This window comes from Thalassophryne amazonica, chromosome 2, assembly GCF_902500255.1.
Source record: "Thalassophryne amazonica chromosome 2, fThaAma1.1, whole genome shotgun sequence".
In the NCBI taxonomy this organism is placed as follows: Eukaryota; Metazoa; Chordata; class Actinopteri; order Batrachoidiformes; family Batrachoididae; genus Thalassophryne; species Thalassophryne amazonica.
The window spans coordinates 39,186,011-39,211,140 of record NC_047104.1 but is presented as its reverse complement, the minus strand read 5'-3'; the positions used below and the strand labels follow the sequence as shown (position 1 = coordinate 39,211,140).

The window sequence follows — 25,130 nt, the reverse complement described above, 5'->3', positions numbered from 1 at the left end:
GGGTCCTCTGTTCAAATCCCCATGAGACTGAAAAATCACTAAAGTCCATTGATCAAGATTATTAATCCCCAAATTGCTCCTGCATTTCAAGTCTCAAACAGAATCCATCTTTTTTCCCAGTTTGAGCTGATTATAAATGGATGCTGGATAACTATTATTTGCTGCCATGTTCATCCATCCATCTATCTGTCCATTTTCCACACTGACTGTGGATGTTTTAGCTTCTTCTGTTTGCAAAACCATGAGATCACATCCAGCTCTCGGGCGCCCTCAACTGGTAGGTTTGTTAAACCTACAGTAAGGGCCAAAGCCATGTTAACAAAACATAAAAAAATAACAACAAATAGTGTACTAAACTCAGATCAGGGGATTATTTTTGTTTGTTTTTGTTTTTTGACATCCCTTTGGGGAAGCATTTGTCCTTTTGATTTCCTGTTTTGTTTTCATATTAATGCACATTGAAATATGCCCAAACAAATGAAGTGGTCAAACAGGAGTTTACGTACATAAATGATTTGGATGATAGGCGCAAACACTATTGTTGACTATCAGAAAAATCTTCTAATTTTCATAACTTTAGTCTACTGTGTGAGCTCAGTATTTTTTGCAGTAGAACTCTCATATTGTACACACATGTACATACATCTCATGGGTCAGTGATGTCACTCTCCTGGAAGTAATTTGTTCATAGAGGAAGAAGAAATATGATTGGTTGGTGAATCAGGAAGTTGGTGTCTGTCAGTTAGTGGGTGAAAAACCCAGAACCACATCCTTCCTACCAAGATGTGACAGAGTAATGAAGTCATCAGCTTTACAGAAATCGATATATTTGATTAATTTAATAGTGCCATTTGATCACACAATGTCACATATTGAAAGGTCTGTGTCAGCTGTAAAATTTTGTAAATGTGCTCATCTCAGCGGGAGCCTCCGGCAATGAACTAAAACAGCCTGTAGTGTTAATTAAAAGAAAATGTCTGTCAACTTTAAAGTCTAATAGTGTCGATTGTCGACTGTTAAGGGGCTTTCACACCTGAAACGTCAGCCGTGGCAGAAGCGTCACGAATCAGTCAAAAAAGCATTATTTTCAATGAGACGCATCGCTTTTTTGACGCAGCAGAAGCATCACGTCAAAAACCGAGCTAAAAGCCATGCTTCTGCCGGGAGTACGCATTGCCGCTTGTCGTCAGGCTGCTGCGGTCAAAGTTCAACCCAGTCCAGCTTTTGCCGCTGTGAGCTGTGACGTAGCTTCGTGCTGTCTAATAGAAATGAGGCATCAGGCCAAAACATGGAAGACTACAGTGTAGAAACCACTGCTCTGTATAAAACCCTGTTATATACAGATCAGTGGCAGAAATGTGTCACGGAATGGCTCATTCATACACAGCAGTTTTCTGAAGAAAATTCTTGCAAATGTTATTTAACCTCAAAATTAATTTGATTACTGTAAAAAAAAAAAACGTTTCTTACATTAGAACACTTGTAATTAAAATGGTAAAAAAAAAATAAAAGATTCTTAAGAAACCTTTCTTCATCTGTAAATTAAAACCATACTTACCTGTTGTTTCAGATGGGATGATTTCTTAACATAAACCCTTGGACATTTATTTTTAGACCAAAAAAAGCACATAAATGAATGTGTACATTTTTAAGTCTAGTAGATTATCTGCATTTCAACCAGCAAAAAGAGACACTAAATAAATATAAATGTTCATTATAAATGCAACAAGCAGATGATTTAACAATGACTGCAGTGTGATTGTAAAGTAGGCTTTCTTAATGTGACATAAACCTCATGATGAGGTTTAATTGATTCATTTCAACTTGTAATTACATCAGAATATGTGATTGCTTTAATGTTGTGATCAGGACAGAGTAATTTCTAAAATATGAATTTGACTAGTGATTATGAATGTTTTAAAATTGTGCACAATAGGGGCGGTCTTCTACCTGTGCAAATGTCTTCTGACTGAACTTTTATTTTGTGGACATTTTTAATTATCCATTCATTTAATGTTAAAATCTAAAATGAAACAGCTTTTTTAAAAAATAATAAAATAGTTTCTATTTTAAAGAGCCTTTTATTTAGAAGCAGGTATTGGTTTGCTGGATTCTCAGGACATTTAACCAGATGGTCTCTTCTGCAGCTTTGACCTCTAGTGGAAATGTTGAAGATACTTTTATCCCATTTTGAAGAGCAGAGATGTTTTCTTCGGACTGGACTTCATGGTGTTCAGCTCATCACTGGAAGTTTTTGAAGTGCGTCTGAATTTAGGTTGCCTGCACAGCAAATGTTCCTGATTGGTACAAAAAAATCAATAAATATAAAACACTAAACAGTTTAAGAAAAAACCCGGAAAATACTCTTAAAAAGTCTGTTATTTAAAGTTGAGCTTTTTGTGGTCTCAGCAGTAACAAAAAAATCTATAGCTTTATTTAGAAAAAATAAAAATAGACAACCATTTACAAATTAAAGCATTCACTCAGCTCAACTGTACTAAAAGTCTAAGCTAACATTAGCCGAGGATTAAAACTTCAGTGCAGTAAACGTCATGCTTTATTTTTAAATTATTCTCACCTCTAGTAATCTGCAGAACTCAGCTCAGTTGGCCAAACTGGGTGTTTGTATATATCCAAAAGTGGGGAATTTCGGATTGAGTAGATCTGCTCCATCAGGCTGCCTGCCTCCCTCTGCCTGGGGATGAAGCCTGAACTCCGGCTCCTCCTTGCAGGTCTGCACACTGTCACGGATCGATCGATACCCCAACAAGTCATCAGTCCTCCCTCGGCTCAGCGTCACTCCGTAAAGTAGCTGAAAAAAGCTTCTCCCAGCAGGATGATGGGAGACTCGTTCTACTGCTGTTGTTACACTTTTCCGTGGTTCTACAGATGCAAATACAAATTGGCGATCGCTCAGTTTTTTTCGAGTTGTGGAACCAGCCAGAGTGTAATGTAGCATCTCCACCTCCCTTGCTGCTTCCGAAGCGATGCTTCTGATGTCACTGATGCTTTGGGAGGCATTAACTGCCATAGATAACGCCTGTAATCTGAAAGACCCGTTACATTTTGATGGGTTTTGTGAGTATTATTTTGTTGAGGCATTTTACTGTCTTCTAATGGAAAATAATTTAAAATTTCTGCCTGGGTTGCCTGCAACAATGCAGATGGTCGTGTCCTGAAAGCCTGTGCTGACCAGCTGGCACCGGTGTTTACAGCTGTATTTAACCTCTCCCTCTCTCAATGCATGATTCCCAGCTGCTTTAAAAAGGCAGTGGTGGTCTCCGTCCCCAAAACAGCACAGCCTACTAATCCAAATGACTTCAGGCCTATCGCCCTCACATCTGTGGTGATGAAATGTTTTGAAAAGCTGGTCAAGACTTTTATCACCTCCTCCCTGCCACTTGATCTGGATCCTCCACAGTTTGCCTACCGCAGAGACAGATCAACTGACAATGCCATAACTTTCCTGCTGCACAAAACCATTGCACATGTGGACTTGAGAATGGGGAACTACGCCAGAGTGCTCTTTGTGGATTACTACTCGGCATTTAATACAACCCCTGGCAAAAATTATGGAATCACCGGCCTCAGAGGATGTTCATTCAGTTGTTTAATTTTGTAGAAAAAAAAACAGATCACAGACATGACACAAAACTAAAGTAATTTCAATTGGCAACTTTCTGGCTTTAAGAAACACTATAAGAAATCAGGAAAAAAAATTGTGGCAGTCAGTAACGGTTACTTTTTTAGACCAAGCAGAGGGGAAAAAATATGGACTCACTCAATTCTGAGGAAAAAATTATGGAATCACCCTGTAAATTTTCATCCCCAAAACTAACACCTGCATCAAATCAGATCTGCTCATTAGTCTGCATCTAAAAAGGAGTGATCACACCTTGGAGAGCTGTTGCACCAAGTGGACTGACATGAATCATGGCTCCAACACGAGAGATGTCAATTGAAACAAAGGAGAGGATTATCAAACTCTTAAAAGAGGGTAAATCATCACGCAGTGTTGCAAAAGATGTTGGTTGTTCACAGTCAGCTGTGTCTAAACTCTGGACCAAATACAAACAACATGGGAAGGTTGTTAAAGGCAAACATGCTGGTAGACCAAGGAAGACATCAAAGCATCAAGACAGAAAACTTAAAGCAATATGTCTCAAATCGAAAATGCACAACAAAACAAATGAGGAACGAATGGGAGGAAACTGGAGTCAACGTCTGTGACCGAACTGTAAGAAACCGCCTAAAGGAAATGGTATTTACATACAGAAAAGCTACATGAAAGCCATCATTAACACCTAAACAGAAAAAAACAAGGTTACAATGGGCTAAAGAAAAGCAATCGTGGACTGTGGATGACTGGATGAAAGTCATATTCAGTGATGAATCTCGAATCTGCATTGGGCAAGGTGATGATGCTGGAACTTTTGTTTGGTGCCGTTCCAATCAGATTTATAAATATGACTGCCTGAAGAGAACATGTAAATTTCCACAGTCATTGATGATATGGGGCTGCATGTCAGGTAAAGGCACTGGGGAGATGGCTGTCATTACATCATCAATAAATGCACAAGTTTACGTTGATATTTTGGACACTTTTCTTATCTCATCAATTGAAAGGATGTTTGGGGATGATGAAATCATTTTTCAAGATGATAATGCATCTTGCCTTAGAGCAAAAACTGTGAAAACATTCCTTGCAAAAAGACACATGGGGTCAATGTCATGGCCTGCAAATAGTCCGGATCTTAATCCAATTGAAAATCTTTGGTGGAAGTTGAAGAAAATGGTCCATAACAAGGCTCCAACCTGCAAAGCTGATGTGGCAACAGCAATCAGAGAGAGTTGGAGCCAGATTGATGAAGAGTACTGTTTGTCACTCAAGTCCATGCCTCAGAGACTGCAAGCTGTTATAAAAGCCAGAGGTGGTGCAACAAAATACTAGTGATGTGTTGGAGCATTCTTTTGTTTTTCATGATTCCATAATTTTTTCCTCAGAATTGAGTGATTCCATATTTTTTTCCCTCTGCTTGGTCTAAAAAAGTAACCGTTACTGACTGCCACAATTTGTTTTCCTGATTTCTTATAGTGTTTCTTAAAGCCAGAAAGTTGCCATTTGAAATGACTTTAGTTTTGTGTCATGTCTGTGATCTGCTTTTTTTTCTACAAAATTAAACAACTGAATGAACATCCTCCGAGGCCGGTGATTCCATAATTTTTGCCAGGGGTTGTACTATTGTCCCCTCCAGACTGGTCACTAAGCTGTGTAATCTTGGTCTGAGCTCCTCCCTCAGTAGATGGATCCACAACTTTCTGACCAATAGAGAACAAGTGGTACGGGTGGGCACACACAACTTATCCCCACTGACCCTCAACACTGGATCCCCCAAAGGTTGTGTGTTGAGCCCCCTGCTGTTCTCCCTGTACACATATGACTCTGTGTCCACGTCAAATAGCAACACCATTATTAAGTTTGCTGACGATACACCCATCATTGGACTAATCTCCCATAATAAGGAGGAGGCCTATAGGAAGGAGGTCTCCCACCTGGAGAGTTGGTGCCGGGAAAATAACCTCCTGCTGAACATCAGCAAAACTAAAGAACTGATTGTGGACTTCAGAAGAAAACAACAGAGTGATATCCATCCACTCCATATCGGGGGTCCGAGGTGGAGAGGGTGGAGAGTTTTAAATATCTCTGCATGACCATCTCACAGGACTTGTCTTGGTCACGCCACATTAACCGGACAGTGAAGAAGGCCAGGCAGCGTCTGTTCTTCCTCAGACGCCTTAAGCCTCGGTCCCACCGAATAATGAAGGCTGAAGAAGGAGCCACGCATGGGTGTGGGGTGATTATTTGAAGAATGACCCACGTTTTCATCTTTAACACGTATCCACTATGAAGGTGCCACTATGTGCCTCTCTGTACCCCGCATGTGCCGCGTAGCAGCCTCTAGTGAGCCACGACCGACCTGTCATTACAGCCTCGAATGGCTCGCATCAGCCACACTAAGCCACGTAGTGCCATGATAGCGCCATGATAACGCCATGTTGGCGCACGTTTAGGCATGAGTTTGGTCCAAACCTCCAGCCCTCCCACACCTGGTCCCTTCAAAGTGTGGGTTTTCAATTTACAGATTCACAGCAGCATTTAACGATGTCCCTTCTTTCTTTTTTTTTCTTTTTTTTACGCAGTCCAAAAATAGACACTCCATCACAGTTCCGCAGTTGTGCACTGTGCACCAGGCTGCAGTCCACCTGTAATGCACCAGACCAGCTAGACCCAAACCACAGGTTCCCGGAGAGCCGCCCTCTGTGCTCCTCGCTGGCTCCGCGGCTCTCTAGCTTTTTTTTTTTAATTTTTATTTTTTGCAGCTTTAAACACACAAAACTTTGTTTGTCCGTTTATTTCTGCAAAATCGCTCTTTTGCACGTGCGCTGCTGTTGTCCTTTCATGGACAGCCGCCTCTCTGCTCTTTCTGGCTTCCTTTCCATCCGTGGCTTGCTGGCTTTATTTTTTCCCTGGCTTTAAGTACAATCATTTTTACAACGTGATTCCACTTTTGACTTTGTGTTCGTCTGTTTATTTCTGCAAAAGCGCTCTTTTGCGCACGGTGCCGTTCTGCATACAGAATGAGGTGGCCGTTTTATTATATACACCTGTGGATCATTTTCAATATATATATTTCTTTATTTCTTCCGCAGCTTACAAGTCACCATGATACAACTTTTAACTTTGTGTTATGTCTTCAAAGTTGGTCCGCACAGCTCCTGCTCTTAGCTGCTCCACTGGAGTTATCTTCCGTGACTTTAAACACACATCCACTTTCACGCAGTCACCCAAATTTTAACTTTGTGTTCATCCAATATTGACTGAAATATCACTCTTGTGAGCTGGCGTTCTGCCTAAATGCTCGTTTGAAGCATGATGAGGAGTCACTACTGCCTCAGTGCGCACACACAGCAGAGCTCATGTGATACATTAATTCCAGAAGTGATTACAGGTATTTTCGGCATCCAAGGTTTGACAGAAAATGATTAATCCGCTACAAAATAATTATTTTATATAGAGTCCAGCGCACAGAGCAGCTGGAATTTGGTGCGCAAAGAGGAGACCCGCTCCAAAAATAGCCTCTCAGGTCTTGCCTCAGTGCGCACACACAGTCATCCATTAACAAGATATTAAATCAACATACTTTTACATACAACAGACATCAACATACAGACATACTTTTATAGCAAGGAACTGTTTTATCAAGCTATAAAAAACATTAAAAATAATTACCTTAAGCTGCTCAAAATACATCCCACATGGAGCAGGAAAGAGAGGAAAAAAGTGTCCAGATGAAACAGTCCTCTGTGATGCCAGAAGTGATTAGAAGTGTTTTCAACATCCAAGGTTTGGCAGAAAATGATTAATCCACTACAAAATATATAGAGTCCAGCGCACAGAGCAGGTGCAATTGTGTGTGCAAGAGGAGGAGCCGCTCCAAAAATAGCCTCTCAGGTCCTGCGAAGGTGCCAGGCGCACGGATAATGGACTTTTTGCAGACTCGTAAACACCACGCAAATGCCTGTAAGCCGTCGCAGTAACTCGAACACAAACTGCGCCACACTGTTGTTGCTAAATTTTGAACATCTTGAAATTAGCGCCACGCTCAGAGAGGAGCCTCGTTAACTGAAGATAATGCCTCCAAGAGCCACTCTGAGCCACTATAATGCCACGATAGATCACGAAACAAAAAAAACAGGGTGCGTGGCTCCTTCTTCACTCGGTGGGACCAAGGCTTTAGAGACTTTCGACTCCCCCGCAGAGTGCTCAGAAAGTTTTATACCTGTACCATCGAGACGAGAGCATTCTGTGTGGAAGTATCATCACTTGGATGGGCAGTTGCACCAAACAGGACTTCTCTGCCCTTAAGAGAGTAGTCCACTCTGCAGAGAGAACGATCAAAACCGCGCTGCCTGAACTGCATGACATTTACTCTAAAAGATGCAGGTCGAGGGCAGAGAAGATCCTCAGCCTGCCCCATCACCCTGGACATTCCCTTCTCTCTCGGTTGCCATCTGGTCGTCAGTTCCGTTGCTTGAGAACCAAAACATAGAGGGGTGAGGAAAAACTTCTTCCCCCAGGCCATTCGTTTATTGAATTTGAAATGGGGAATTTCATTTTTTAGTTTTTTTCTTTGCATATTTAACCCCCCTATTACATTTTGCAAAACCCCCCTGACAACCCATCTGCATATTTGTACATCTGTAAACATTTTATGTATCTGTGTGTATGTATGTACGTATATATATATATATATATATATATATATATATATATATATATATATATATATATATATATATATAATATTAGTGTGTGTGTGCATATATATCAGTTCAGTTTTATTGCACCTCTTACTTTTGTGTTTATGATTTCATGCTTTCGCTATTGTTGTTATTGTTTATGTCAGTGCGGGTACAGACACTTTTCACTGCATTTTACATATTGTATATTTGCATGTGACAAACATAAACATCAAAAGATTTTGTCAATCTTTCAACTGTTTTGGAAAGTAAATTAAAAAAAATAAAACGACAACAGCATAAACTGTTGAGTAATCCTGCTGGGACCCCCCCAAAAGGCATCTGAATGCTAATCTTTCTCGGACGTAACTCATAACCACTGACACCTACATCACTGGATATCACTTAAATAAGTTACTGAAACCTTTCAGCTTGAGCTGAGCGAACAGATCTTGGTGAATAATCCGCATTGCATTGTTTTATGTTTGTGTGCCTTTTCAGGGACCAGTGATCCTTATGTCAAATTCAAATTGGAGGGGAAAACATTATACAAAAGCAAAGTGATTTATAAAAGCCTCAACCCCATATGGAACGAGACCTTCTCACTGCCTGTGAAGGATCTCAGCCAGAGACTCTACATCAAGGTAACAGCTGTCACTCATCACAAATTTAGTGAATTTTTATTTATTTATTATATTGCTACTGCACTTCATCTTGATCTGTGTTTTTCTTTTTGTGTGCGTCTTGTCATGTATATGGTGTGCTGGGTAGGATAATGTTTGCTCTAGAGGTGACACAGTCCCAAAGTTCTGCAAGAGGGAAGCCTAAATTTGTGCGGTATAAAGCAGAAGGGCACTGGGTAGAGCATCTTCCTGTGTCCTCGGCATATATATATCTGCAACAAAATTGACCATGTTTTTCCTTGGCTCGTGCCCCACTCATCCACCAAGGTTTTTAAACAAGTGTTTTTGAGTAATGCTGGTGACAAACAGATTAACAGCCTGACAGATGAAAACATAAACTTTACCTTGGCTGAGGTAAATACAAAACACCCAGTCAGCATCTACAAAGTAATGGCCCAGTCACACGGCATACAGCGATTCCTGAACGAAGGGAAAAAAGTAAAAAAGTCACAAACAAACAAAAAAATACATGCCACCCACAGGATTCATACCTGCACCTCATGTAAGTACACCCCCCCCCCCCCCCCCCCCCGGGCACCACATGTTTACGGATGGGGGGAGCACAACAAACATGCGATTCACACACACTCCACATGTGTGTGCGGGGGAGCCTACACCTCACATGTATGTTGCTGTTTTGCAAAGCCACACTCGTGGGGCACTTAAACTAGTTTCACATCCAGCTCGACAATGATTGTCTGCTGACAGTTGTCGTGATGACAGTGCGGCTGGCCACACATTTTCTAAGTGCCACACGAGAGGTGTTAGATGTGTGTGTGTGTCAGCTGCGCGAGGGTTCAGTGGGCTCACACAGGGCCGCTGGTGTGCACAAATAGTTGTAGCAACAGGTATACGAGGCGTTCAAGGCAGCTACGAATTTACATGTTTTGCATATGATTCCTGCTTCATGCGCACTTCGACCAAATTCGCACTATGTGTGAAAGGGTCCTTAACAATTTAAGTTTTCTGCAACATTTTCTCAGGGACAAAAGTTTGAAAGTGTCTTTGGGTTGCCTGAAGAATACTAAAAAGGAGCGTGGATTGAGTACCCCTATTCAAAGTGGCAGACATTTTTCTTAGGAGTCAATTGGAGGTCAAAATTTTAAAAATGCTCCAATCCTGATAAGTAAAATTACTTATCTTGCTGTACTAAATCCAGGAATGCGTAGCTTGCTCATCTCCAGCCTTCCTTTAAATCACTGACTGCAAAATGTGGAAAGGTATCAACTTTTCTGTAACTTCTGTGGTGTGTTTTGTCTTTATGTTACTATAGCAACAACCCATTGTTGTACAATTCACATTCACACATATATTCAAGTTCAACTCCAAACCATTTTGCATACATTTACTGTGTAGTCTCTTTGTGTTGCATGTAACGCAGGTGTACGACCGTGATTTGACAACTGATGACTTCATGGGTTCTGCCAGCGTCCTCCTGAGCAATCTGGAATTTGATAAGTAAAGACTATATTTAAAGCTGCAGCATAGTAATAGTCTTGAAAGGTTTGCACCACTCACAAATGTTTCCTTGGAATTACTATATATCCCCGAAAGGCCTTTCGCGATAATTACTAGATCGACTTATCACTCGATATATAAAGATGAACATAAACATGCGTATTAGTTTACGTAAGTCAGCAACATTTCAGCTAGTCGCACATATTCTGTCCTTCTCGTCTCCTGCTCTCTGCAGGAGGTGTGATCAGCCCTGTTTTCTGTGTCAGAGGCACTGCAACAGTGAGTCAGCCAGCTGAAGTGAAATGACTGCATTGTTCCACCCAGAAAGCTTAGAAAGCTTGGAAGAATGAATGGAAGTGGTTAACTTGCCTTTTTCTTCCCAAATATGAACCTAAAAGCCAAAGCAATCCCATCCACCTCTGTGTTGAATCACTGTCCCAGGGTGAGATCAGTTTGCTGCATGCAAATTTAGGCAGACAACACCACCATTTTATTACAAAAGTTGATGTTCTGCATGTATTGGTGTAAGACTTCACAGATTGGATGTTGTTGAACAGTGACACTGGCTATGTTGGTTTTAAATCTGTACAGAGTGAGGTTTTATGAGATGCCAGCATTTGCCCAAAACTCAATAAACTTAAATTGACACAATATTGAAGGCAGTCTGGTGTGACACCATTTAACCATTTTACAACCATTTAACATCCACATACATGCTGTAATTTCGTCCAACGTGAATGACAAGACAGACAGAGCTCGACCTGCTTTCTGACTCGCTAGATTAAAGCTACTGTATGTAAGTTTTGACCATGCAAGCAGATGTGATATACATTCCATATTAGTGTTTTTGACCTTTTAAACTTGATTTTTGAGCTGTATAATATCAAATGCCATGAAAGGGAGCACAAAATAATGAAATTTTTATTATTTTAGATTTTAACTTAAATTGGCTCAAGTTTTGGCTCAGACAATAGATAAAAACATTACAAATCTTGATTTTTTTTTTATTTTTTTCATTTATTCCATTTTGCATATGCCCATTGATATCTGAGAAGGGCCCATCATATGGAGAAAATGCCCCATTAGTTGAGGCACTGAGGGGCTATTAGCTATTCGAAGTTTGGGCTATTAGAAGTTTGAAAATACGAAACACTGGTTTAGAATGTTTTCTTATTTTTGCTTTTTTACATTTCAATTCCATTGATAAATATTCTTGAGAATTAAATGTTCACTGATCTTTGAAAGGATGGACTTGCATTTTTATGCTATAGTAAGTTCTTTTGGCTTGTCCTTTTTTCACTTGGGGTTGCCATAGCACATTGATTTAGGACAAGATTTACATCAATACTATAAAATGCTTTTCGGGGAGGCTTAACGGTTAATGGGCCTTTAATCCCCTAGTTGCTCTCTGTGTGTAGTGAACGTCTTACATGGCACCACCCTGTCGTCAGTGTGTGAGTGTGAATGGGTGTGAATGTGAGGCGTAACTGTAAAGTGCTTTGAACGTCTGATGCAGATGCCATGAAGCGCTATATAAATGCAGTATGTTTAAAATAATGATGATTATAATATTATGATATTATCATTTATTTATATGTCATCCAGAAAAATTTGTCTTCTCTTTATTCTTTTGGCTGCTCCTGTTCTGGATTGGCACAGCAGATCATCCATTTCCATCTTATCCAGTCCTCTGCATCTTCCTTTGGCACACCAACCACCTGCATGTCCTTCCTTTGCACATCCATAAACACTGGCCTCCTTCTTCTCCTCCTGCCTCGTGGCTCCATCCTCAGTATCCTTCTCCCTATATACCCTGGGTCTCTCTTCTGTACAGGTGCAAACTATTTTAGTCTGCTTCTGTCTTTGTCACCAAACTGTCCTACCTGTACTGTCCTTCTGTGTTCATTTCTAATCTTGTCCATCCTTGTCACTCCCAAAGACAATCACAGTAACTTCAGGTCTGTTTTCTGTCATTTTCTTTACTGCTGCCATCTCACAACAGTCTTCTTTCTCTTTCACTCTCGCAAATATCCTTCTGTCAAAAATCACTCTTGCAGACCCCAGGAAATTAAACTCCTCTACTTTCACCACCTCTACTCCTTGCAACTGCATTATTCCACTGTGTTCCTTCTCATTCACCCACATGTACTCAGTCTTGCTTCTACTGACTTTCACCACCTTCTCTCCAAAACATATCTCCACCTAAGTAAGATCGTATAATTTGGAAAGGTGCTGTGCAAAATTTCTTAGAATTTCTGTTTTTTAATACACACTACAAATCTTTAATAGATATGTGTGGACTGCATAATCAATGATGTCCAAAGTATTCCAGAAAGGGCCAAGAGGGTGCATGTTTTCTTTACAGCCACTGACTCCAGCAGGTTATTTCACTGATTAATATCACTTTGAGCAGATGGGATGAGTTCACTTATTTCACTGATTAATATCGCTTTGAGCAGATGGGATGAGTTCACCTGCTGGAGTCATTGCCTAAAAAGAAAACCTGCACCCTCTTGACCCTTTCTGGACTACTTTGGAGGCCACTGGCATAAATGAAGGTATTCATAAATTTTTGGGTATAAAGGAAGGTTTTACATTGCATAGTAAAACTTTGTTTCTTTAAGGATCTGCAAGCTCTCTTTGGCCTTGGATGACCCAAACAGCCTGGAGGAGGACATGGGTGTTGTCGTGGTCGCCATGAGTCTGTCACACAGAAATGGCGATAGCAAAAGAGGCAATGTAGGACTCACCTACCATGTGTATTTCCTGCATGTTTTCTAGCAGTAGGGATGTTTTTTGTTTGTTTTTTGTTTTTAAATATATATATATGTAATGTGCAGCCTTTTTGTCCATACTAACCACAGTGTCATTTTGTTTTGCACCTAACATGCATGCTCCGTTGGCAGCGCTGGCACCGAAAACGAAGTTTTAGGGTAAGAATCAATGGATAGAACATAGTGGACAGGAATAGACATTTATGAAAGACACCTTCTATATTTTGGCACCATCAAAACCTTGTGTTCTTTCCATAAGAGCATCAACTCATTAGTAATACTTTATCATTAGAGATTGTTATTGATAATACTGATAGTTTGTCTCCTGACAGATTAAAGGTTAATTGATATGTTGTATTTAACCCTCTGGAACCCAGTTTCTAGACAGTTTTGGTTCTGTCACATTTGAACTCACTGTGGACTCATTTTTCAAAAAAAAAACAAAAAAACACCTGCAAGTCCTGCACCTCTATGAAAACGGCACAATCATAGCTAGAATCTAGTGGAATTCAAAAATAACCTAGCCCCTGGCAGGATTTATGGTTTTGTGGCCGTTTTTCAGAGAATATGAATGATGATACAAGTCATTTGTTGACAAACAACTGTGCTTACTCTTTTAAAATTATAATAACAACATAAACCATCCAAATGACCCTAATTAAAAGTTTACATACTCCTGTGCAAGCTTTACATTTTATGTCACCAGTTATACAGCTTCATAGTGAAGTGGTATAGAGGAGGATTTAAAAAAAAAAAAAAGCTGAAAGTTTAGCCACAAATTGCCAGAAAGTACATCTGAGATACAAGCCTAGATTCGATCTGTTTTGGTAAAAGAAAATCCTTCTCTGCTCTACTCCACTATGAAGCTAAGAGTGGTGATACAAAATGCAATGATTGCACTGTGCATAATTTCTCCAATCACAGCCACAGAAACCTATAACTTCTTCTGGGTTGTCTGGGTGTCTTGGTGGCTTTCCTCACTCTTCTTCTTGCACAGTCACCCAGTTTTTGAGAACTGTCTACTCCACACAGATTTACTATAGAGTGCCATACTGTTTGTATTTCTTCATAATTGATGTAAATAAAGTCCAAGACATATTCAGTGGCAGCTTCACCATCAGAGAGCCTCGTCCACAATGATCACAAAAGACTTCAAGCTGTCACTGATGTTAAAGGAGGCAACACACGGTATTCAGAACAGGGGTATGTAAACATGTGATCAGGGTCATTTGGCTAGTTTCTATAGTGTTTATGATTTAAAAAAAAAAAAGTAAATACAGTTGTTTGACAATAAATGACTTCATCCGAGGCCATGGTTCTCTACCGGAAAAAGGTGCTTTGCCCTCTTCAGGTCGGTGGAGTGTCCTTGCCTCAAGTGGAGGAGTTTAAGTATCTCGGGGACTTGTTCACGAGTGAGGGACGGATGGAGCGTGAGATTGACAGACGGATCGGTGCAGCATCTGCAGTGATGCAGTCGCTGTATTGGACCGTCGTGGTGAAGAGAGAGCTGAGTAGGGGGGCAAAGCTCTCGATTTACCGATCGATCTACGTTCCGATCCTCACCTATGGTCATGAGATTTGGCTCATGACCGAAAGAACGAGATCGTGAGTACAAGCAACCGAGATGAGTTTCCTCCACAGGGTGGCTGGGCGCTCCCTTATGCTGCATTCACACCGGGCGCGACGTGAGCGACAGCAGCGACAGGTTTCCATGTAATCCCTATGGAACGACGCGTTTTGGCACCAAGTCAAGCAGCGCGAGTGATGGACGCGAATGAAGTGACGCGAGTGAAGCGATTTTGAGCGATTGGCGCATTTGTGGCGCGATATTGCGTCGCATCACGTCGCGTTGCCCTCCTCCCCAAGTTGAAAAATCTGAACTTTTTCTTCTCATCACGCCGCGATGACCAATCAGGGACTGAATATGTAGTGACATGGAGTTTGACTGAAGATGTGAACATGCAGCCTGTGAGCAGGACTTGTCTCTTTTGTCCTTTATTTCACAATTATGACAAAGTTTTTGGAGCGAGCAGCAGCACCACAGCAGCGGGAGAGGAGTTTCTTTTTATTTTTATTTTACGTGCGTGAGCGAATCGTCCATGGAGATTATTTTACTTATTAACTACACAGATGTATAATAAAACAAATGGTGTCTGGTTTCTAAACACAATTATGACAGAGTTTTTGGGGGAAGAGCGAGCTGCAGCCCTGCAGCAAGCAGCAGAGTTTTTTTTTTTTAATTGTTTACATGTGCGCGTGTGAATGGGACAGGAGGTACTCAAACTGGGTCCCGCAGAGGCGGAAGGACCGCTGAAAGCAGCCGTCATCCAGATGCAGCTCCTGCAGCAAATAATGATACTCCCTGAATTGGGAACGTCTCATGACGTTTGTCAGCTTTCCACAACAACTCACTCTGTGTGATCGAGGTCCACCATCTTAACTTGACTGACAACAGGAGCTGGTGAGCGGAATGGAAGCTCCTCCTATTTGATGATGCACCGGGACGAATTTTCGCAGCGAAAGCAGAGCGATACACCGGGCGAAGCAGGCGCGTCCATCGCCACGCGACACCCGCGTATTTGTAGCGTCTGATCGTGCCCAGTGTGAACGCGGCATTAGAGATAGGGTGAGGAGCTCAGTCACTCGGGAGGAGCTCGGAGTCGAGCCGCTGCTCCTCCACGTCGAAAGGAGCCAGTTGAGGTGGCTCGGGCATCTTTTCCGGATGCCCCCTCCATGCCTCGCTGGAGAGGTGTTCCGGGCATGTCCCATCGAGGGGGGGGGGAGACCCAGGACATGCTGGAGGTGTGTGTGGATAGGGAGGTCTGGGCAGCTTTGCTTGAGCTGCTGCCCCTGCAACCCGACTCCGGATAAAGCGGAAGAAAGTGGATGGATGGATGGATGGACTTCATCCAACCACTAATCATGAGTGGGGGAAAAAGTTTTTGTGTTATCCTTCACATTCTCTGAAAAATGGCCAAAAAAAAAATTCTGCCAGGGTATGTTAACATTTATAAATACATCTGTTTTCATCACAAATGGGCTTTATTCATCCAAAAAAGAATTCCAACATGTGGAACTGCGTTTTATTTTTGTTCCCCTCCCCATTTGCCACAAGGCACGAGGAGTATAGGTCAGATGTAATACTGGTACTGTTTTAAAATCTTTTTTCATATGTTATATTACTTTTGTGACGTAAAGACTTTGGCAAACTCATTTCTAACACCAAAACAGTTTGTCCACATAAATAAAAATGTACAGTGCCCTCCACAAGTATTGGAAGACTTGGTATTTCACGCTTTTTAATTTGTTTAATTTCAAATACAAAAAATACAATTTTCTAAAATTATCATCCTTAAACTCAAGCTGAAAGCAAATCTCTGCAACTTAATATAAATTTAATAAAAAATATAAAAGCCAAGACAGTGGGTTGCATAAGTAATGGAACGCTTTGGTATAATACCTCTAAATAATGTTTTATTGCCAGTTTTCTTCAGACAAGTCAGGGGATGGATACATGAACCTTTCCAAGTCATCAAATATGTCTTAGACATTACTTACATCAATTATGAAGAAATATAAACAGGATGTCACTCTGTGGTAAATCTGTATGGAGTAGATAGTTTTCTTTACATTCTTTTTCAACCCATCATCTTGGCTTGTATATTTTTAATTAATTTATATCGGATAGTAGAGATTTGCTTTCAGTTTGAGTTTAAGGAAGATAATTTTAGATTTTTTATTTTTTATTTTTTTGTATTAGAAATGGCATAAACAAATTAAAATGTGTGAAATACCAAGTGTTCCAATACTTTGATGGGCACTGTATATTCACTAAAGATTTGAAAAATATAAAAAAAATACATTACATATTTTCAGGTTTAGAGCCAAATTACATCTTTTACACAGTTTTCCACCATTCACAAAGCTGAAATTGTTCTCAACATTTTGATGTACAGCACATTTGCATTATGCTCTATGCACGTACTGTATGTATAATCGAGAAAATTGCTTTTGGACCCCAGAAGGTTAATTGGTGCTTTTTTGTAGACTTATGCTTTATTGGAAGCATTCAGTTGAATTTAGTCACTGAATTTGGTTTGAATCCACTTGCTGCTCATGTTACTTTCTCACTGACATACTGTTTTCACCCACACATGGGTGGCAAAATGCTTGCTGCTTGCTGTCTGCTGATCACAGATTTAGATTAGATTTGGTTTGAAATGTCTTCATGTTGTTTAATTTGTTGTCTTCTCCACTCCTCGACTTTCTTCTCACCGCTGTCCTCTCCTGCAGTCTGCAGATCTGAGTCAGAGCCTGCGCCTTTCGGAGACATTAAAGAAGAGTCAGCTGTGGAGTGTTGTGGTGTCGGTGACTCTGGTGGAAGGTCAGGCGCTGCAGCTCGACAGTCAGGCTGGTCTGCTCTTTGTTCGCTTCAGACTGGGAGAGCAGAGATACAGGAGCAAGGTACTGCAAGGAGAATGGATGCTGAGCTCCCCTGTTATTCCTAAATCCTCATTCTCATCTTTTTTTTCAGTATTCCCACTTTTTCCCCACATATCCATTCTTGCCTTCCTTTACTTGCTATGACAGTTATTGCCTCCACCAAGGATCCCAGTGCAACCCTGTATGTCCCAGTGTGTAGACTGGAGCTGTATTAGGTGTATTTATTTATTTGTTCCTTTCTTCAACTTCATAATGTTATTTATAGCATCTTGCACTTTTTGTGTTAATGTCTTGTTGAAAGGTTATGTGAATTAAACATACAGTAGTGTTCAGAATAATAGTAGTGCTATGTGACTAAAAAGATTAATCCAGGTTTTGAGTATATTTCTTATTGTTACATGGGAAACAAGGTACCAGTCGATTTAGTAGATTCTCACAAATCCAATAAGACCAAGCATTCATGATATGCACACTCTTAAGGCTATGAAATTGGGCTATTAGTAAAAAAAATAAAAAAAGTAGAAAAGGGGGTGTTCACAATAATAGTAGCATCTGCTGTTGACGCTACAAACTCAAAACTGTTATGTTCAAACTGCTTTTTTAGTAATCCTGTGAATCACTAAACTAGTATTTAGTTGTATAACAGTTTTTCATGATTTCTTCACATCTGCGAGGCATTAGTTTTGTTGGTTTGGAACCACGATTTTGCTCGTTTACTAGTGTGCTTGGGGTCATTGTCTTGTTGAAATACCCATTTCCAGGGCATGTCCTCTTCAACATAAGGTAACTTGACCTCTTCAAGTATTTTGACATATCCAAACTGATCCATGATACCTGGTATGCGATATATAGGCCCAACACCATAGTAGGAGAAACATGTCCATATCATGATGCTTGCACCACCATGCTTCACTGTCTTCACTGTGAACTGTGGCTTGAATTCAGAGTTTGGGGGTTGTCTCACAAACTGTCTGCGGCCCTTGGACCCAAAAAGAACAGTTTTACTCTCATCAGTCCACAAAATATTCCTCCATTTCTCTTTAGGCCAGTTGATGTGTTCTTTGGCAGATTGTAACCTCTTCTGCACATGTCTTTTATTTAACAGAGGGACTTTGCGGGGGAATTCTTGCAAATAAATTAGCTTCACAGAGGCGTCTTCTAACTGTCACAGCACTTACAGGTAACTCCAGACTGTCTTTGATCATCCTGAAGCTGATCAATGGGTGAGCCTTTGCCATTCTGGTTATTCTTCTATCCATTTTGATGGTTGTTTTCTGTTTTCTTCCATGCGTCTCTGGTTTTTTTTTGTCCATTTTAAAGCATTGGAGATCATTGTAGATGAACAGCCTATAATTTTTTGCACCTGCATATAAGTTTTCCCCTCTCCAATCAACTTTTTAATCAAACTACGCTGTTCTTCTGAACAATGTCTTGAACGTCCCATTTTCATCAGGCTTTCAAAGAGAAAAGCATGTCCAACAGGTGCTGGCTTCATCCTTAAATAGGGGACACCTGATTTACACCTGTTCTTTCCACAAAATTGATGAACTCACTGACTGAATGCCACACTGTTATTATTGTGAACACTCCCTTTTCTACTTTTTTTTTTTTACTAATAGCCCAATTTAATAGCCTTAAGAGTGTGCATATCATGAATGCTTGGTCTTGGATTTGTGAGAATCTACTGAATCTACTGGTACCTTGTTTCCCATGTAACAATAATAAATATACTCAAATCCTGGATTAATCTTTTTAGTCACAGCACTACTATTATTCTGAACACTACTGTATGTTTAATTCACATAACCTTTAAACACGACATTAACACAAAAAGTGCAAGATGCTATAAATAACATTATGAAGCTGAAGAAAGGAACAAATAAATAAAGACATCTAACACAGCTCCAGTCTACACACTGGGACATACAGGGTTGCACTGGGATCCTTGGTGGAGGTAATAACTGTCCTGGCAAGTAAAGGAAGGCAAGAATGGAAATGTGGGGAAAAGTGGGAATACAGGAAAAAAAAAAAGATGAGAATGAGGATTTAGGAATAACAGGGGAGCTCAGCATCCATCCTCCTTGAGAAATATACTCAAAACCTGGGTTAATCTTTTTAGTCACATAGCACTACTATTATTCTGAACATTACTGTACATTTACGTGAAGAAATTGTCTGCCTCTTGCTGTCAAGCTCACCTTCTCCCAATAAACCATCAATCTACTAACCATCCAGCAGGTGGCAGATTTTTTTTTTTTTTTTAATTACAAAACTACCAGTTGAGCAGGTTTTCTGCTTCACCCTTCCAACCTTGTTTTCGGGCTTTGACTTTGGAATGCTAATATACGAGGTCTGTGAGAAAAGTATCAGACCTTTTTATTTTTTTCAAAAACCATATGGATTTGAATCACGTGTGATTGCATCAGCCAAGCTTGAACCTTCGTGCGCATGTGTGAGTTTTTTCACGCCTGACGGTTGCGTCATTCGCTTGTGAGCAGGCTTTGAGTGACCACTGGTCCACACCTCTCGTCGTTAAGGAAATGGCGGAATGATTTGGAGCTTTGCTGCATCAATTTTTTCCTGAAACTGTGAGAGACCTCCAGGTGGACACCATTCGGAAAATGAATATGGCTTTCAGGGACGATTTTATGGGGATTACACAGATTAAGGAGTGCTCCAGCTGGTTTAAAGACCGCCCACAGCGTCTGAGAGCGCGGCGCGCTCCGAGCGCCGATCGACAGGCTCAAACCCCGCAGAAACAACCGGATCATTTCCAACGTGAAGGCTTTGTTGATCCGGGACGTCGTCTGACTTTCAGAAACAGGCAGAAGGCGTGGACATCAGCACTTTTTCGGCACATTCCACTGTTACAGGAGTTTTTATTCATGGAAAAAGAAGCGGATGAATGCGCCACCGTGCCGTTCATGGCGCGGGACAAAACCACCTCCGTGTTGGTCTCATAGGACGGCTTTCAGGTGGCTTTCAGACGGCTTCCGGTTGCTTTTCAGTTGTGTGAATATCTGAGAATTTGAGCATGAGCTGGACATGCCCCAACATGTCCTGTGAGGCTTCATCACGGCGTTGCTTTGCGCCATGCGGCTCCGCCGCGACGCGCCATCTGTGTAATCCCCATAAAATCGTCCCTGACAGCCATATTAATTTTCCGAATGGTGTCCACCTGGAGGTCTCTCACAGTTTCAGGAAAAAATTGATGCAGCAAAGCTCCAAATCATTCCGCCATTTCCTTAACGACAAGAGGTGTGGACCAGTGCTCACTCAAAGCCTGCTCACAGGCGAATGACGCAACCGTCAGGCGTGAAAAAACTCACACATGCGCACGAAGGTTCAAGCTTGGCTGATGCAATCACACGTGATTCAAATCCATATGGTTTTTGAAAAAAATAAAAAGGTCCGATACTTTTCTCACAGACCTCGTATATTTTAATCTTATGAATGTTTATGAACATGTAGATGAGCATGTTCACACTTTTTAAAAGTTCATGTTTGGACCTTCTTCCGTGGCCAGAATCAATACAAAGTGACCAATCCTCAGTGGAGAGAGCGGTTCAGCTTTAACCAGTTCTTGGACAGTACAGACATCATGGAAGTGGAGCTCTGGTCCAAAGAAGGACGAAAGACAGAAGAGTGTTTGGGAATGTAAGTGAGTCTACTACTTCAGGTCTTTTCTCCATTCTGGTGTGAACAGAACAGTGACAGATGAAGCTCAATACGCTCAAGGTTCCATCTACTCTGGTGCTGAACCTCTTAGGAGTTTAAGGAAAAAGATGCTTAAATCTCTCTTTATTTGAAGGGTTTTTATTTTTAATTAAAACAATCACATTTAACCTGATTGTATTCTATACATCTGTGTTTTGATCATCATTCTCAGAGTGTTTATATATATATGTGTGTGTGTGTGTGTGTGTGTGTGTACGTGTACAGGTTTGAAGTGAACCTGTCCAGGATCACTATCGGACAACAGCAGCTCTTCACACACACTTTGGAGCACGGAAGAGGGCGGCTTGTCTTCTTAGTTGCGAGGAACTCCTGCAGTGGTGTCTCCATCTCTGACCTTTGTGCGGCACCGCTTGACGAAGCTCAGGAGCGACAGGCACAGCTGCAAAAATATGTCAGTATTTCTGCTTTAGTTTGTTTTAGCATCACTTCAGCACCAACATGCCCTGGTTAAAAATAAATAAATAACTTCATCAGTGTGTGTCAGATTTACTGGATTTATTTATTTATTTCAGTGCTGCACATGTCATAGCACAGTGCAATAGTTTATATGAGGACTGCTGAAGGGAGTAGGGGCCATATTTTCAAATGTATAAATTTATAAGAAAAATCAGATTCTCTGAGATTAAAGTCATAAATTTTCAAAAGAAAAAAATTAAGAACAAAAATTTACAAGCAAAAAAAAAATTCTATTCTGTGAAATTGGTCATAAGTTTGATTTAAAAACCTCACAATTTATGAGGAACAAAACTCAAATATTCTCTGAAAAGTCAAATTTGCACCTGCCCCCCTGACCCCAAAAGAAGGAAAATTGTGATATTCTGAGATTACAATCCTAAATTTTTTAGATAAAAAAAATCGCAAATATACAAAAAACCCCTGATATTCAGTTAACTCAAAATTTGCATGATTTAAAAACAAATTCATGAAAAAACCCTCAAATATTCTCAGATCACAAAGTTGTAAGTTTACACGAAAAAAATATATTTAATAATATATTTGATATCAGGTATAAATTAGCATGATAAACGTAATTTACAAGAAAACACTGATATTTTGAGACCAGTCATAAATTTTCAAGACAAACCTTCAAATTTACAAGTAAAAAACAACTGATTTCTTTATTGAGAACAAACGCACATATTTGCTGTGAAACAACCCTCAGATATTCAATGAGATTGCATTCATAAATTTGCGGGAAAAAATATCTTTGAAAACAATAGCAATCTGAGATTTCTGACATTCACCAAGGGTTGACAAGGACGCAAAATAACAGATGTGTGATTCACATCATGACCTGGACTTTGCCTGGTTCCGGAGCCCACAGCACAATGCAGTAATTACATACTGATCCAGAATAGTCTGACTGATCAAGATGTTGTAATATGATATATAATTCACAAGCTGAAACAAAATAGTGTCTTCCTGATCTTCGTTTTACATTGTGATGTGTCCGTGAAGTCGTTTTGACCTAATCCTTAAAAGTCTACAAATTGAAATCCTGATCCAGAAACCGATCCAGATCACCTCCAAAATTTGATGGAGTCTTCCATGGCCTAATATCTATTGGTGGTGAAAATATCATAAACCATGCAGTAGTTTTGATGTAATCCTGCTAACTGACAGACAAATAAATAAACGCAGATGATTTTATTATGTCCTTGGCGGACGTAATAATGTGTATGTGGATTATGACAGAAATCAGCGAGTGCGTTTTCAGCTGCCTGGTATTTGTTTTCACAAACATTTGCCTCTTATGTTGGTGGATTAAGAAGAATTACAAACTAATTGATTTTCACAAAGGTTGGTGTTACAGTTTGGTCCAAGGTGGAACAGAATTATATGAATCTTGATGTAACATGCAAATAGTGTACTAATGTAACTTTTCATAAGGTTTGTGACATTAAAAAAAACCAAAAACTTCATGAAACCCTGTGTAAGGTTTGTCATTCAGCAATAGCATAGATCCAAATAAACTGGGTCATCGCTGCAAGATGGTTCGTTTTACTGAAGAACTAATTATTAGTAAACTTGGACCTGTCTCGGAAAAGCCGCCACTGCACTATGAGATGTGTACGATGAAATTGTAACTGTGCTGAATGGAATTATTTAGGCCTTGACAGTAGCATGCACGCTCATGAATGCCAAATAAAATGTGCAATAACTGAACATTAAAGAGTTGTGCGTAATAGGGAGTCTCAATGTTTGTTTAATTTAATGTTTGTTTTATGATGATTCTTCTTATTTAGAAATTACTGGAAAAGTGAAGCACGGATAGAAAACTGTTTAGGGTTGAAACGTTGAGGAGTTTTACATGAAAGAGCCAATAGATGGCAGTGTAGGCTTGGTAATAATTAAAAACTAGGAATAGGATTTTTGTATTGCCAGATTTGTACATAATAAGCTCTTATTAAAAATTTCACCCTTCACTGAAAGATGCCAGTATTGCAATGGGGGAAAAAAATGAACAAACATTACATTTTTCTCAAACTTGTAAGGTGCTTAAAACTTTTGCAGAGTGTTCTGTGTGAACTTTTATTAAACCTGCTCATGATGATATTTAACATTGTGCGTGTTGCTGTAGACATTAACACACTTATACTGTACTGGAGACTGCTTTTATATTGTTAAAATTATAAATTTGGGAGATTTTGTCCAGCGTTGGTAGAAGTTTTTACTTCAAAGAGCATCAAATCAAAATGTCCAATCTGCTTACTCTCCCTCAGAGTTTAAATGCTTCCCTGAAAATCCTTCACGATGTCGGCTTTCTTCAAATCAAAGTTATCAAGGCTACAGATCTTCTGGCTGCAGATTTAAACGGTACTTCACCTCTTAATGGGAGTGCATTTTGTTGTGCTGTATTGATTTAGATGATTTCAGCTCTTTTTCCATGTTTTGATGTAAATTTTGTGCAGGGAAGAGCGATCCGTTCTGTGTGTTGGAACTTGTGAATGACAGACTGCAAACCCACACGGTCTATAAGAGCCTGTACCCAGAGTGGAATAAAGTCTTCACCCTGTAAATTTGACTTCCTTCTTTGCAAAGATGCACAGTGGCGTGAAAAGGCCAGAGCATCCATGGACTCATTAATTAAAAAAAAAAAAGAAAGAAACAAGGAAAAGCAAATCTGGTTTTTCTATTTTAAAATTTCTACACTGATGTCCTTTAAACTCACAGCGAGAACAAATCGTACAGTGTGACGTGAATTAAATAAAAATATCATATCTTTGGATGTGGGAGGAAGCCGGAGCACCCGGAGAGAACCCACGCAAACACGGGGAGAACACGCAGACTCCACATAGAAAGGCCACAAGTGGAAATCGAACCCATGACCTCCTTGCTGTGAGGCAACAGTGTTTACTACTAATCCACCGTGCTGCTTCTAAGACATGTTCAGTGACTTGGAAATGTTCATGTGCTCATCGCAACTTGTTTCATGAAAACTGGTTGTAAAAGTGATGATTTGCATTAACAATAATAATTATTTTTAGTTCCCCCTCAGTTATTTATCGTCTCTAATGCCTCTAATTCCTAAATTGTTAATATGATAATTTTTGTTAAACCTCTTGAATTAAAGCTGAAAGTCTAAACTACAGACACGTTCATTATTTCATATGAACTTTTATTGTGATGGTGTACAGAGGCAAAATTTCAGAACCTGTCACTGTCCATATGTTCATGGAACTGACTGTATTCCAATATTTTTATTTGATATTTTTTAATTCATGTCATATTG

At 40.1% G+C, this 25,130-nt stretch overlaps 1 protein-coding gene across 3 annotated transcripts in view; it reads left to right on the top strand.

The window, feature by feature from the left end:
- The window catches only part of mctp2b (multiple C2 domains, transmembrane 2b), a 138,366-nt gene that overhangs the window by 74,287 nt on the left and 38,949 nt on the right, over nucleotides 1–25,130 (top strand). For 2 of the 3 annotated variants that reach the window (XM_034185171.1, XM_034185186.1), the window contains 9 exons: nucleotides 8,803–8,945; nucleotides 10,366–10,442; nucleotides 13,067–13,181; nucleotides 13,349–13,375; nucleotides 17,510–17,680; nucleotides 21,186–21,316; nucleotides 21,602–21,788; nucleotides 24,121–24,214; nucleotides 24,310–24,412. In XM_034185171.1, the coding sequence (XP_034041062.1) occupies nucleotides 8,803–8,945; nucleotides 10,366–10,442; nucleotides 13,067–13,181; nucleotides 13,349–13,375; nucleotides 17,510–17,680; nucleotides 21,186–21,316; nucleotides 21,602–21,788; nucleotides 24,121–24,214; nucleotides 24,310–24,412 (1,048 nt within the window). The remainder of the gene's footprint in view (nucleotides 1–8,802; nucleotides 8,946–10,365; nucleotides 10,443–13,066; nucleotides 13,182–13,348; nucleotides 13,376–17,509; nucleotides 17,681–21,185; nucleotides 21,317–21,601; nucleotides 21,789–24,120; nucleotides 24,215–24,309; nucleotides 24,413–25,130) is intronic. The other variant, XM_034185177.1, reaches the window with a different exon arrangement.